Source organism: Panulirus ornatus, chromosome 18 (assembly GCF_036320965.1).
Source record: "Panulirus ornatus isolate Po-2019 chromosome 18, ASM3632096v1, whole genome shotgun sequence".
Classification (NCBI taxonomy): Eukaryota; Metazoa; Arthropoda; class Malacostraca; order Decapoda; family Palinuridae; genus Panulirus; species Panulirus ornatus.
This window is the reverse complement of record NC_092241.1, coordinates 44,100,802-44,118,306: the sequence shown is the minus strand read 5'-3', so window position 1 is coordinate 44,118,306 and position 17,505 is coordinate 44,100,802. Positions and strand designations below refer to the sequence as shown.

Genomic DNA, 17,505 nt, shown 5'->3' with positions numbered 1-17,505 from the left:
AGATTATAATTCTTTGTGTATTTAATAATAGAAGATTCAATGATATTCTCTGATAAATTCTCTTGGTTGCAACTATATAGTTCCTTGTGGAAATTATGATAAATTTTATGGTGGTCAGACTGGTAAGGATCTTTCTGTTAGACTTAAGCAACATAGATATAGTATAAGAACGCGACAAGAATCAAATGCCTTGTTTAATCATGTTAAAAACTATGATCATTGTATCGACTGGAGTAACGCCATCTCAGTTGTTAACTCTAACTCTATTACCAAGAGAAATATCATTGAATCTTCTATTATCAAATACACAAAGAATCATAATCTTAATATTAGTGATGGTCTGTACAAATTAGATAACTTTATTGTTGATAAGATTTGTAAAATGATCAGTTTATGAACGCTCGTTGTATGTTTTGGACAATCACATGTTTACCAAATGGCGTCTTAGGTTCGTCTCTTCGATGTATATCAACTGACTGTTATATTTCTCTATTGTGTCTCCCCTGATGATGTGATTATTACACGAAAGTGCACTTGGGAATGTAATAATGCTCCGAAACCACAGCTCCCTTCCATATCCAGGCCCCCCAGAACTTTCCATGGTTTACCCCAGACGCTTCACATGCCCTGGTTGCAATCCACTGACAGCACGTCGGCCCCGGTATACCACATCGTTCCAATTCGCTAGATTCCTTGCACGCTTTTCATCCTCCTGCATGTTCAGGCCCCGATCAACCAAAATCTTTTTCACTACATCTATCCACCTCCAATTTGGTCTCCCACTTCTCGTTCCCTCCACCTCTGACACAAATATTCTCTTGGTCAATCTTTCCTCACTCATTCTCTCCATGTGACCAAACCATTTCAAAACACCCTCTTCTGCTCTCTCAACCACACTCTTTTTATTCCCACACATCTCTTACCCTATTATTACTTACTCGATCAAACCACCTCACACCGCATAGTGTCCTCAAAAATCTCATTTCCAGCACATCCACCCTCCTCCGCACAACTCTATCCATAGCCCACGCCTCGCAACCATATAGCATTGTTGGAACCGCTATTCCTTCAAACATACCCATTTTTGCTTTCCGAGACAATGTTCTCGACTTCCACACTCCTGAAACAGGAGTGGTGGGAGTATGTGATAGAGTGTAATAAAAGTAAATTCTAGATTGATATGGGTAAAACTGAAAGTTGATGGAGAGAGATGGGTGATTATTGGTGCGTATGCACCTAGGCATGAGAAGAAAAATCATGAGAGGCAAGTGTTTTGGGAGCATCTGAAAGAGTGTGTTAGTGGTTTTGATGCACAAGACCCGGTTATAGTGATGGGTGATTTGAATGCAAAGGTGAGTAATGTGGTAGTTGAGGGAATAATTTGTATACATGGGGTGTTCAGTGTTGTAAATGGAAATGGTGAGGAGCTTGTAGATTTTTGTGCTGAAAAAGGGCTGGTGATTGGGAATACCTGTATTAAAAGGCGAGATATACATAAGTATACTTATGTAAGTAGGAGAGATGGCCAGAGAGCGTTATTGGATTAAGTGTTAATTGATAGGCGCGCGAAAGAGAGACTTTTGGATGTTAATATGCTGAGAGGTGCAACTGGAGGGATGTCTGATCATTATCTTGTGGAGGCGAAGGTGAAGATCTGTAGGGGTTTTTGAGAAAAGAAGAGAGAATTTTGGGGTGAAGAGAGTGGTGAGAGTAAGTGAGCTTGGGAAGGAGACTTGTATGAGGAAGTACCAGGAGAGACTGAGTACAGAATGGAAAAAGGTGAGAACAAAGGAGGTAAGGGGAGTGGGGGAGGAATGGGATGTATTTAGGGAAGCAGTGATGGCTTGCGCAAAAGATGCTTGTGGCATGAGAAGCGTGGGAGGTGGGTTGATTAGAAAGGGTTGTGAGTCGTGGGATGAAGAAGTAAGATTATTAGTGAAAGGGAAGAGAGAGGCATTTGGACGATTTTTGCAGGGAAAAAATGCAAATGAGTGGGAGATGTAAAAAAGAAAGAGGCAGGAGGTCAAGAGAAAGGTGCAAGAGGAGAAAAAGAGGGCAAATGAGAGTTGGGGTGAGAGAGTATCATTAAATTTTAGGGAGAATAAAAAGATGATTTGGTAGGAGGTAAATAAAGTGCGTAAGACAATGGAGCAAATGGGAACTTCAGTGAAGGGGGCTAATGGGGAGGTGATAACAAGTAGTGGTGATGTGAGAAGGAGATGGAGTAAGTATTTTGAAGGTTTGTTGAATGTGTTTGATGATAGAGTGGCAGATATAGGGTGTTTTGGTCGAGGTGGTGTGCAAAGTGAGAGGGTTAGGGAAAATGATTTTGTAAACAGAGAAGAGGTAGTAAAAGCTTTGCGGAAGATGAAAGCCGGCAAGGCAGCAGGTTTGGATGGTATTTCAAAGGAATTTATCAAAAAAGGGGGTGACTGTATTGTTGACTGGTTAGTAAGGTTATTTAATGTATGTATGATTCATGGTGAGGTGCCTGAGGATTGGCGGAATGCGTGCATAGTGCCATTGAACAAAGGCAAAGGGGATAAGAGTGAGTGGTCAAATTACAGAGGTATAAGTTTGTTGAGTATTCCTGTTAAATCATATGGGAGGGTATTGATTGAGAGGGTGAAGGCATGTACAGAGCATCAGATTGGGGAAGAGCAGGATGGTTTCAGAAGAGGTAGAGGATATGTTGATCAGGTGTTTGCTTTGAAGAATGTATTTGAGAAATACTTAGAAAAGCAAATGGATTTGTATGTAGCATTTACGGATCACGAGAAGGCATATGATTGAGTTGATAGAGATGCTCTGTGGAAGGTATTAAGAATATATGGTGTGGGAGGCAAGTTGTTAGAAGCAGTGAAAAGTTTTTATCGAGGTTGTAAGGCATGTGTACGTGTAGGAAGAGAGGAAAGTGATTGGTCCTCAATGAATTCAGGTTTGCGGCAAGGGTGTGTGATGTCTCCATGGTTGTTTAATTTGTTTATGGATGGGGTTGTTAGGGAGGTGAATGCAAGAGTTTTGGAAAGAGGGGCAAGTATGCAGTCTGTTGGGGATGAGAGAGCTTGGGAAGTGAGTCAGTTGTTGTCCGCTGATGATGCAGCGCTGGTGGCTGATTCATGTGAGAAACTGCAGAAGCTGGTGACTGAGTTTGGTAAAGCGTGTTAAAGAAGAAAGTTAAGAGTAAATGTGAATAAGAGCAAGGTTATTAGGTACTGTAGGGTTGAGGGACAAGTCAGTTTGGAGGTAAGTTTGAATGGAGAAAAACTGGAGGAAGTGAAGTGTTTTAGATATCTGGGAGTGGATCTGGCAGCAGATGGAACCATGGAAGCGGAAGTGAATCATAGGGTGGGGGAGGGGGCGAAAATTCTGGGAGTCTTGAAGAATGTTTGGAAGTCGGGAACATTATCTCGGAAAGCAAAAATGGGTATGTTTGAGGGAATAGTGGTTCCAACAATGCTATATGGTTGCGAGGCGTGGGCTATGGATAGAGTTGTGCGCAGGAGGGTGGATGTGCTGGAAATGAGATGTTTGAGGACAATATGTGGTGTAAGGTGGTTTAATCGAGTAAGTAATATAAGGGTAAGAGGGATGTGTGGAAATAAAAAGAGCGTGGTTGAGAGAGCAGAAGAGGGTGTTTTGAAATGGTTTGGTCACATGGAGAGAATGAGTGAGGAAAGATTGACCAAAAGAATATATGTGTCGGAGGTGGAGGGAACGAGGAGAAGTGGGAGACCAAAGTGGAGGTGGAAAGATGTAGTGAAAAAAGATTTTGAGTGATCGGGGCCTGAACATGCAGGAGGGTGAAAAGGCGTGCAGGGAATATATATATATATATATATATATATATATATATATATATATATATATATATATATATATATATATATATATATATATATATATATATATATATATATATCATAAGGGATAGTGTAGGGATAGTTGAGGGCTGGAAATCCTGTCATTCTGTATGCCTTACCTTTTTTTGGCAGCGGCATCGTGGGCATGATGGGGGCTCTGGGATATACTGAATCGATGTTTGCAGCGTTGAAGGGATGTGTGATATTCTGAGAGGAGTCGGGAGTTTGTAACTCGTGTTTGTGTGGGGAGTTTGATTTCAGATGGAAATGGTGCTTACGAGTGACACGTAAATGCGGTTATTTACTGCTCGACTGGTAACTTCATTGTGTAAGTGTTTTGTTAGTTGTGTGCTTATTGGGGATGAGCTTCTGTGAGTAAAGGTTGCTGAAGGGTGAGGCAGTGGTAAGCTTCTTATTTCAATATTCGTTTTGGCGGATACTTATGAAGTAGTGAGGGTATTGCGCAGAGCTAAGTCCCAAGAACGTTGAGGTGGGATTGTATAAGGAGGATCATCTTTCACTGTATAGCTGTCGAGCGTCTGTGATTAATAAGTATTCACTTATTGTTGTCAGTGCTCTAATTTGTGTGGTTTGCAGCTTTGTAATGCATCTTTTGAGAGGGAGTACAACTAGGCAGGTGAGGCATAGTTTAGAGTGGGGCGTATCAATGTTTGTAGAGAATGCTAAGAGATTTTTTTTGTCTTGGCAAGCTGGTGCAGTTTAGAGTTTGAAAGGCAACTAGTTTGAGTTTCTTTTTTGATGTCGTTTTTGTCGTATGTGATTCCTAGAATAGTTGGTGTTTTGTTTAGGAGGATGATTATCCATGCAAGGTGACCGAAAAGTGTAGGTTGGATCAGTCTTGTATGGGGGTTAAAATGACTGTAAACTCTTGCGGAAATGCAGATATTCAGTTCAAGGTGGGTCATTGTTCCACTTCTGTAATGTAGTGCAGTGTCAGGTTGTTGTGATATAATTGTGAGGTCGTCTGTATGTGAGGACGTTCATGTTGTGCTTTGCTGGATGTAATGGAAGGTGCTGAGGAAGAGTCTAAAAAGAGTTAGTGAAAGAACTGCTCCTTGGTAACTCCAGTGAAAGTTTAATGATTATAGTGGTGAAGCCTTTGTGAGTGACTATGGCATGGCGGCTGGTTATGAAGTTAGCCAACTTAGTTTTTGTCATTCTTGTCGAGAGTGGTGTGAAATATTTCTCGTGTGAGGATGTCTTAGGGTATAGTGTCAAATGCTCTGCCGATGGTTATTGCCACTTGTGTTATGCGGGACCGAGTTTGTGGATGGTTGAGCTATATAAGATATGCTGTATAATGTCTGTGTGTAGTGTGGAGATGTGGAGTTTGGGTCTGAAACCATGTTATAGAGGTGAGAGTGGGATATCTTGTTTGATTCTTCTTTTTCTTCTTTTTTTTTTTTTTTACAGAACTCGGACACAGAAAACAGAAGTGAATGAGGACGGTAAGATAAGATAGAGGAGGGTGGTTTAGTTTTATGTTGGTAAGTTCCCAGATGTTAAGAATTTTGTTCTGTAGGCAGGAGTAGTTGATGATATCTGTGAGAGTGACGATATGAACGTGGACCCCGCCTACTTAAGGCTACATCACAAGTGAAAAGTTACCCTCAACGAAGCTGTATCGTCATCAGTTGGCGAAAGAGAGTACAGATAAGTCAAAGAATTTCCCACCTCATAGGAGTCCACCTATTCATGTACTGAGTGTATTTGCAGCCTTCGGCTACAGGTTCCCCTGGAAAAAGTGTTTTAGAGTAACACTAGGATTCTTTCAGAAAGGTGTGTGTGTGTGTGTGTGTGTGTGTGTGTGTGTGTGTGTGTGTGTGTTAAATTAGGTTATGTGTCAAAGAAGTGATAGAACCCAGATAGAAGGGTTGATTGCTAGAAGTACAGGTGTAGGACAGCGACTGAACAAAAAAGAAATAATATGGAAACAGCAACTGGTTTTTTATGTCATAAATGCAGGTGACAAAGGAAACGATATTGTGGAATAATAGTGTTGAGAAATGCTGGTCTGCAAGATGGGTGGGTACACACATGTGGTACACTCGACAGGGACCTACTCACTGGCCAAGATAGAACCTTGGCAGGGCCTGGGACGGAACTTACTGTGGGTGCAGAACGAAGCAGCAATGCAGAAGATGCCGACGAGAAGGAACGAAACCCAGAGAACGACCGTCGACCCAGGTAGTCCACGAGGGTGGAACCCAGAAAGTTACTGGGTAACTTGAAGACCGAGAGAATAAAGTGGCGAGAGAAGTAGTGCGGGCATGACGTAATCCAGAGACGACTCATGATGCAGAGAGCAGAAACTGAAGCAGGTCAAGGAGAAGGCGACGAGAAGAAACGAAACACAATGAAACATTGAACGTACGAGGAACCCAGAGTAGTAGCAGAGGGTGAAGACACGACAAGAAGAGTTATGGGTAATGAAGAGAGAGAGAGAGAAGGGAGAGGAGAGTAGTTGTGAGATGAGAGAGACAGAAGGAGAGATGGAGAGAGAGAGCAGCAGAAACGAGAAGAGGAGTAGCAGAGGTTAAAGGGCTCGGTAAGACATGGCTAAGAAATAGAATAGTAAATGTAAGTAGGAAAATTACATTATATTAGGCAAGTGGATCAACATGCTAAAGAAGAAGTACTATTTAGAGACGAGAAGAGAGACGGAAGTGAGAAGGGCAGAGATAGAGAGCCAGAGACGGAGAAGTAGATGAGACAGAGAGAGCGAGATAGGAAGAGAGAGAGAGAGAGAGAGAGAGTAGAGCGAGGAGAGGAAGAGAGAGAGAGTGTTGGTAAAGTCATATGAGGGGATGCACAATTGTGTACATGTTTAGACCAGGCCAGCAGCCAACCTCTAACCCCGCCGTTAGACGCTAAGTGATGTTACAGGCGTTTTATTGGCGCTCCTCAGCAGACGTACACCTTGACAGACGGTAAACCTTGACCGAAGTCTACGGTGACACTCTTGACCAGGATACCACCTTGACCAAGACGGATGGACTTGACCGATACGTCCTTGACCAGGACAGTACGACCTTGGGCCCGGATTGACCTGGACGTACGTCATCTGGGTGCCTGCTCAGGACGTTAAAACACCACCTGGTTCACAAAGTGCTCACATCACTCTTGCCTCACATAGCACTCAGTACATTGCCTCTGGCTCACATGACACCTACATCACCATCATGGCTCATGTAACACTTACATCTCAATCAGTGGCTCACATAACTTACGTCACCATCAGTGGCTCGCATAACACCTACGTTATCATCAGTGGCTCAAATAACACATACGTCACTGTCAGTAGCTCGCATAACACCTACATCACCATCAGTGGCTCACATAAGACTTACATCACCATTAGTGCTCAAATAACACTGACGTCACCATCAGCGGCTCACGTAATACTTACGTCACCATCAGTGGCTAACATAACACATACATCTACATCAGTGGCTCAAAGAACACTTACATTACTATCAGTGGCTTACATTACACTTACATCACCTTCAGTGGCTCATAGAACACTTATTTCACTGTCAGTGGCTCACATAACAATTACATAACCATCAATGGCTCACATGACACTTACAACACGATCTGTGGCTCACATTGCACTTACATCACCTTCAGTGACTCATAGAACACTTACATCACCATCATTGGCTCACATAAGACTTACATCACCATCATTGGCTCATATAACACTTAAATCATCATCAGTGGCTAATATATGACTTACATCCTCATCATTAGCTCACATAACACTTGCGTTACCATCAGTAGCTCACGTAACACTTACAGCACCATCAATGGCTGACATGACATTCACGTCAATATCAGTGACTCACATATCACTTACATCACCATCAGTAGCTCACATAACATTTATATCACCATCAGTGGCTCACATAACATTTACATCACTATCAGTGGCTGACATAACAATTGTATCACCATCAGTGGCTCACATAACACATCACCATCAAAAGCTCATATGACACTTATATCACCATCCGTGGCTCACATAACACTTACATCTACATCAGTGGCTCAAATAACAATGACATCACCATTTGTGGCTCAAATAACACTTATATCACCATCAGTGGCTGGCAAAACACTTACATCACCATCAGTACTCACATATCACTTACCTCACCATTAGGGGCTCACATAACCCTTTCATCACCATCAGTTGCTCACGTAACACTTACATTACCATCAGTGGCTCATATAACACTTGCATCATCATCAGTGGCTCACATAACACTTACATCACCATCAGTGGCTCACAAAACACTTATATAACCCTTACTGTGGTTCATATAACAGTTATATCACCATCAGTGGCTTACATAACACTTTCATCACTATCATTGGCTTACATAACACTTACGTCACTATCAGTGGTTCACATAACACCTACATCCTGACCAGTGGCTCACATAACCCTTTCACCATCAGGGGCTCACATAACACATCACCATCAGTTACTGAAATAACATCGGCATCAGTAAATCATATAAGCCTTTCATCATCATCAGTGGCTCACAAAACACATCACCATCAGTGGCTTACATAACACTTACATCATCATCAGTGGTTCACATAACACTTATATCACCATCAGTGGCTCACAAAACATATCCCTCAGTAGCTCATATAACAGTTATATCGCCATCTGTGGCTCATATAACACTTTCATCATCATTGGCTCACATAACACTTACATCACCAGTAGTGGCTCACGTAACACATACATCACTATCAGTGGCTCATATAACACTTACATCACCATTAGTGGCTCACATAACACTTTCATCACCATCAGTGCCTCATATAACATTTACATCATCATCAGTCGCTCACATAACATCTACATCACCATCAGTGGCTCACATTACCCTTTCACCACCATCAGCGGCTTACATAACACCTACATCACCATCTGTGACGCTTACATCACCATCCGGGGATAACATAACATATATCACTATCAGTGGTCCACATAACACTTATATCACCATCAGTAGCTCACATGACACTTACATCACCATCTGTGGCTCACATAACATATCCCCATCAGTGTTTCACATTATACTTATATCACCATCAGTGGCTCACATAATACTTACATCAACATCAGTAGCTCACATAACACATCACCATCATTGGCTCACATAACACTTACATCACCATCAGTGGCTTAAATAACACTTGCATCACCATTAGTGGCTCACATAACCCTTACATCACTATCATTGGCTCACATAACACTTAAATCATCATGAGTGGCTCACATAACATTATATCACCATCAGTGGCTCACATAACACTTACTTGAGCATCAGTGGCTCACATAACACTTTCATTACCATCAGTGACTCATATAACACTTACATCACAATCGATGGCTCACATAACACTTATATCACCATCAGTAGCTCATATAGCATCTACATCACTATCATTTCTTCACATAACACTTACATCACCATCAGTGACTTACATTACATTTCCATCACCATCAGTGGCTCACATGTCACTTACATCACCATCAGTGGCTCACATAACACATGATCATCAGTGGCTCAAATGACATTTACATCACCATCAGTGGCTTGTATAGCACTTACTTGAGCATCAGTGGCTCACATAACACTTTCATTACAATCAGTGATTTATATAACACTTAGATCACAATCGGTGGCTAACATAACACTTATATCACCATCAGTGGCTTATATAACATCTACATCACTATCATTGCTTCACATAACACTTACATCACCATCAGTGACTTATATAACACTTCCATCAACATCAGTGGCGCACATATCACTTACTTACATCACCATCAGTGGCTCACATAACACATCATCATCAGTTGCTCAAATGACATTTATATCACCATCAGTGGCTCACATAACCATTTCATCACCATCAGTGGCTTACATAATGCTTACATCATCAACAGTTTCACATAACACTTACATCACCATCAGTGGCCCACATAACACTTATATCATCATCAGTGGCTCACATAACATATGCATCATCATCAGTGGCTCACATAACGCTTGCATCCCATCTATGAATCACATAACATTTACATCACCATTAGTGGCGCATATAACACTTACATCACCATCAGTGGCTCACATAACACTTTCATAATCATCAGTGGCTCACATAAAACGTGCATCACCATCATTGGCTCATATAACCTTTTCACCATCAGTAGCTCACATAACACGTACATCATCAGTGGCTAACATAACATTTGCATCACCATCCGTAGATCACATAACACTTACATCACCATCAGTGTTCACATAACACTTGTATCACCATCAGTGGCTTACATAACACAAATCACAATCAGTGGCCCACAGAACTCCTATATCTCCATTAGTGGCTCACATTAGACTTGCAAAATCATTGGCTCACATAACACTTAAATCACCATCAGTGACTCACATAACACTTACATCACCATCAGTGGCTCGCACAACATTTAAATCACCATCAGTAGCTCACATAACATTTACATCACCACCAGTGGCTCACATAACACAAACATCACCATCAGGGGTTCACATAGTACTTACATCACCATCAGCCGCTTAAATAACATTTACATCACCTTCAGTGGTTCATTCAACACTTACATCACCACCAGTGGCTCACATAACACATACACCATCATCAGTGGCTCATATAACATCATCATACCATCAGAACTCACATAACACTTCAGCATCAGTGGCTCACATAGCTCTCATCACCATCAATGGCTTACATAACACACCATCGTATGTGGCTTACATATCACTTAGATCACCATCAGTTGCTTATATAAAATTTTCATCACCATCAGTGACTCACATAACATTTACATCACCACCAGGGGCTCACATAACACTTACATCACAATCAGTGGCTAGCATAACACAAACATCACCATTAGTGGCTCACATAACGCTTACATCACTGTCAGTGGCTCACATAACACTTACATCACAATCAGTGGCTTACATAGCACTTATATCGCCATCAGTGGCTCACAAAATACTTATATCACCATCAGTAGCTCATATAACCCTGATATCACCATCAGTGGCTTACATATCCATTTCATCAACATAGGTGGCTCATATATCACTTATATCACCATCAGTGGCTCATAATACTTATATCTCCATCAGTAGCTCGCATAACACTTACATCACCATCAGTGTCTGATATAACACTTACAACACTATCAGTAGCTCACATAACACTTATATCATCATCAGTAGTTCACATAACACATCACCATCAGCGGCTCACATAACCCTTTCATCACCATCAGTGGCTTTTAAACCACTTACATCACCATTAATGGCTCACATAGCACTTACATCACCATCAGTGGCTCACATAACTTTTACATAACCATCAGTGACTTGCATAACATTTTCATCACCATCAGTGGCTCACATAACATTTACATCACCACCAGTGGCTCACATAACACATAACCATCAGCGGTCAACTTAAAATTTGCATCACCGTCAGTGGCTGACATAACACTTTCAACACCATCAGTGGTTCACATAACACGTGCATCACCATAAGTGTCTCATTAGCACTTACGTCGCCATATGTGGCTCACATAATACTTACGTCACCATCAGTGGCTCACATTTCAGCATCAGCGGCTCATACAACATCCACATCCTCATTAGTGGCTCACATAACACATCAATATTAGTGACTCACATCATCGGACACCATTTATGGCACAAACAGTGCTCACAACAGCAACAGTGAATAACAGTGCCTATAGTGAGCCAATCGGTGCTCAGTGCACAAGCATTGGCTCAAAGCTGGTTCAGAAAAATGAGGTCATGTGGAAGAAGCGTATGAAGTATTTATGAGAGTGTGAGCTGTTTTAGATGTGAGAGAAGTTTAGGCGGAGTATTATATGTATTTGGAGTGCTAGAAAACATTTGACACCATAATAAGGAGGGTATTTTAGAAACTGGAATAAATAATTATATAATACCACAGAATGATGGAACACAGTAGATATATTGGGACACAATAGACACAATGGAAGAGGTAGACATGATGGAACAAAGTAGACATAATGAAACACAACAGATATGATGGAACACAGCAGATATGATGGGCACAGTAAATATATGGAACACAATAGTCCCAATGGAACAAATAGACATGATGGCATGTGAGCATTGGATCACAGCAGACATAATAGAACAGAACAGACATGATGGAACATTGCAAACATGAATGAAAACAGCAGACATGATGGAACATATCAAACAGGATGGAATACAGTAGGCATGATGGACAATAACAGACATGTTGGGACACTGTAAATATGATCAACACAGTAGGCATGCTGATACAGAGCAGGCATGGTAGAAGACTATAGACACAATGAAACAAGGGGATACAATCGATATGATAGAACAGGCAGATATGAGGGAACACAGCAGACATGATAGAACAGGCAGATATGATGGAACACGGCAGACATGATAGAACAGCCAGACATGATTGAACACAGCAGAGATGATGGAACAGGCACGTATGATGAAACACAGCAGACACGGTGAACAGAGAGATATGATGGAACACAGCAGACATGATAGAACAAGCAGATGTGATGGAACACAGCAGACATAATGGAACAGGCAGATGAGGGAACACAGCAGACATGATAGAACAGGCAGATGATGGAACACACAGACATGATAGAACAACCAGACATAATTGAACACAGATAACATGATGGAACAGGCAGATATGATGGAACACAGCAGACATGATGAAGAGACAGATATGATGGAACACAGCAGACATGATAGAACAGGCAGATGTGATGGAACACAGCAGACATGATGGAACAGGCATATATGATGGAACACAGCAGATATGATGGAACAGCCAGATATGATAGAACACAGCAGACACGATAGAACAGGCAGATATGATGGAACACAGCAGACAGGATAGATCAGGCAGATATAATGGAACACAGCAGACAAGAAGGAACAGAGATGTATGATGGAACACATCAGGCATGATGGAACAGGCAGATATGAGGGAACACAGCAGACAAGATAGAACAGGCATATATGATGGAACACGGCAGACATGATAGAACAGACAGACATGACTGAACACAGCAGACTTGATGGAACAGGCAGATATAATGGAACACGGCAGACATGATGGAACAGGCAGATATGATGGAATACAATAGACATGATGGAGAAGGCAGATATGACGGAACACAGCAGACATGAAGGAACAGGCAGATATGATGGAACACGGCAGACATGATAGAACAGAGAGATGTGATGGAACACAGCAGACGTGATGGAACAGGCAGATATGATGGAACACAGCAGACATGATGGGACAAGCAGATATGATAGAACACAGAAGACACGAAGGAACAGGTAGATATCATGGACCACAGCAGACATAATGGAACAGAGCAGACATGAGTGAACATACAGATATGATGGAACACAGCAGACAAGATGGAACGGGGAGATATGATAGAACACAGCAGACAAGATGGAACAGGCATATATGACGGAACACAGCAGACATGATGGAACAGACAGATATGATGAAAGACAGCAGACATGATGGAACAGGCAGATATGATGGAGCACGGTAGACATGACAGAACAGGCATATGTGATGGAACACAGCAGACATGATGGAACAGGCAGATATGATGGAACACAGCAGACATGATGGAACAGGCAGATATGATGGATCATAGCAGACATAATGGAACAGGTAGATATGATGGAACACAGCAGACATGATAGAACAGACAGATATGATGGAACACAACAGACATGATGGAACAGGAAGATATGATGGAACACAGCAGATATGAGGGAACATAGAGACATGATGGAACACAGCAGACATGATGGAACAGGCAGATATAATGAAACACAGCAGACACGAGAGAACAGGCAGACATGATTGAACACAGCAGACATGATGGAACAGGCAGATATGATGGAACACAGCAGATGTGATGGAATAGGCAGATATGATGGAAAACAGCAAACATGATGGAACAGGCAGATATGATGGATCATAGCAGACGTGATGGAACAGGTAGATATGATGGAACACAGCAGACATGATAGAACAGACAGATATGATGGAACACAGCAGATATGATGAAACAGGAAGATATGATGGAAAGCAGCAGACATGATGGAACAGAGAGATATGATAGAACACAGCAGACACGATAGAACAGTCATATATGACGGAACACAGCAGACATGATGGAATAGACAGATATGATGAAACACAGTAGACATGATGGAACAGGCAGGTATGATGGAGCACGGCAGACATGACAGAACAGGCAGATGTGATGGAACACAGCAGACACGATAGAACGGGCAGACATGATTGAACACGGCAGACATGATGGAACAGGCAGATATGATGGAACACAGCAGATGTAATGGAATAGGTAGATATGATGGAACACAGCCGACATGATGGAACAGGCAGATATGATGGAATACAGCAGACACGATAGAGCAGGCAGATATTTTGGAACACAGCAGACATGATAGATCAGGCAGATATGATGGAACACAGCAGACATGATGGAACAGACACGTATGATGGAACACAGCAGACATGATGGAACAGAGATGTATGATGGAACACAGCAGACATGAGGAACATGCAGGAACGAGGGAACACAGCAGACATGATAGAACAGGCAGATATGATGGAGCAAGGCAGACATGACAGAACAGGCAGATGTGATGGAACACAGCAGACACGATAGAACAGGCAGATGTGATTAAACAGCAGACATGATGGAACAGGCAGATATGATGGAACACAGCAGATGTGATGGAATAGGTACATATGATGGAACACAGCAGACATGATGGAACAGGCAGATATGATTGAACACAGCAGACACGATAGAGCAGGCAGATATGATGGAACACAGCAGACATGATAGATCAGGCAGATATGATGGAACACAGCAGACATGATGGAACAGACACGAATGATGGAACACAGCAGACATGATGGAACAGAGATGTATGATGGTACACAGCAGTCATGAAGGAACATGCAGGTACGAGGGAACACAGCAGACATGATAGAACAGGCAGATATGATGGAAAACGGCAGAAATTATGAAACAGACACGTATGAAGGAACACAGCAGACATGATGGAACAGGCAGATATAATGGAACACGGAAGGCATAATAGAAGAGACAGATATGATTGAACACATGAAACATGGTGGAACAGGCAGATTTGATGAAATACAGCAAACATGAAGGAACAGGGAGATATGATGGAAGAAGGTAGACATGACAAAACAGGCAGATGTGATGGAACACAGCAGACATGATGGAACAGGCAGATATGATGGAACACAGCAAACATGATGGAACAGGCTGATATAGTGGATCATAGCAGACATGATGAAACAGGTAGATATGATGGAACACAGCAGACATGATAGAACAGATAGATATGATGGAACACAGCAGACATGATGGAACAGGAAGATATGACGGAACACACAGACATGATGGAACAGAGAGATATGATGGAACACAGCAGACATGATAGAGCAGGCAGATATAATGGAACACAGCAGACACGATAGAACAAGAAGACATGATTGAACACAGCAGACATGATGGAACAGACAAATATGATGAAACACAGCAGATGTGATGGAACAGGAAGATATGATGGAACACAGCAGACACGATAGAGCAGGCAGATATGATGGAACACAGCAGACACGATAGATCAGGCAGATATGATGGACCACAGCAGACATGATGGAACAGACACGCATGATGGAACACAGCAGACATGATGGAACAGGCAGATATGAGGGAACATAGCAGACAAGATAGAACAGGCAGATAAGATGGAACACGGCAGAGATAATAGAACAGACAGATATGACTGAACACAGCAGACATGGAGGAACAGGCAGATATGATGAAACACAGCAGACATGATGGAACAGAGATGTATGATGGAACAGAGCAGCCATGATGGAAAAGGCAGATACGATGGAATACAAAAGACATGATGGAGGAGGCAGGTATGATAGAACACAGCAAACATGATGGAACAGGCAGATATGAGGGAACACAGCAGATATGATAGAACAGGTAGATATGATGGAACACGACAGACATGATAGAACAGGCAGACATGATTGAACACAGCAGACATGATGGAACAGACAGATATAATGGAAAACAGCAGACATGATGAACAGCTGATATAATGGAACACAGCAGACGCGATAGAACAGGCAGATATGATGGAACACAGCAGACATGATAGATCAGGCAAATATGATGGAACACAGCAGACATAATAGAACAGAGATGTATGATGGAACACAGCAGACATGAAGGAACATGCAGATACCAGAGAACACAGCAGACATGATAGAACGGGCAGATATGGTGGAACCAGACATGATGGAACAGGCAGATATGATGGAACACGGCAGACATAATAGAACAGACAGATATGACTGAACACAGCAGACATGGTGGAACAGGCAGATTTGATGAAACACAGCAGACATGATGGAAAAGGCAGATATGATTGAATACAAGAGACACGATGGAGAAGGGAGGTATGATAGAAGACAGCAAACATGATGGAACAGGCAGATATGAGGGAACACAGCAGACATGATAGAACAGGTAGATATGATGGAACACGGCAGACATGATAAAACAGGCAGACATGATTAAACACAGCAGACATGATGGAAGAGACAGATATAATGGAACACAGCAGACATGATGAACACACAGATATAATGGAACACGGCAGACATAATCGAAAAGGCAGATGCAGCGGACATGATGGAACAGGCAAATAGGATGGAACACAGCAGACATGATGGAACTGTCAGATATGATAGAACACAGCAGACACGATAGAACAGGCAGATATGATGGAACACAGCAGACATGATACATCAGGCAAATATAATGGAACACAGCAGACATGATGGAACAGAGATGTATTATGAAACAGAGCAGCCATGAAGGAACAGACAGATATGAGGGAACACAGCAGACATGAGAGAACAGGCTGATATGATGGAACACAGCAGACATGATAGAACAGTCAGACATGAGTGAACACATCAAACATGATGGAACAGGCAGATATGATGGAACACGGCACACATGATGGAGCAGGCAGAAATGATGGAATACAACATACATGATGGAAAAAGCAGATATGATGGGACACAGCAGATATGATAGAACAGGCAGGTATGATGGAACACAGCAGACATAATAGAACAGACAGATATGATGGAACACGGCAGACATGATTGAACAGGTAGATATGATGGATCATAGCAGACATGATGGAACAGGTAGATATGATGGTACACAGCAGACATGATAGAACAGATAGATATGATGGAACACAGGCAGACATGATGGAACACAAGAGACATGATGGAACACAGCAGACATGATGGAACATAGAAGACATGATGGAACAGCAGAAAATGAGGAAACAAC

General features: G+C 42.0%; 1 protein-coding gene across 1 annotated transcript in view; it reads right to left on the bottom strand.

Moving 5' to 3' along the window:
- Positions 1–17,505, bottom strand: part of LOC139754937 (carcinine transporter-like) — a 166,883-nt gene that overhangs the window by 37,531 nt on the left and 111,847 nt on the right. The window contains exon 10 of the mRNA XM_071672757.1: positions 5,994–6,196. Coding sequence (XP_071528858.1) covers positions 6,100–6,196 — 97 coding nt within the window. The 3' untranslated portion in view covers positions 5,994–6,099. The remainder of the gene's footprint in view (positions 1–5,993; positions 6,197–17,505) is intronic.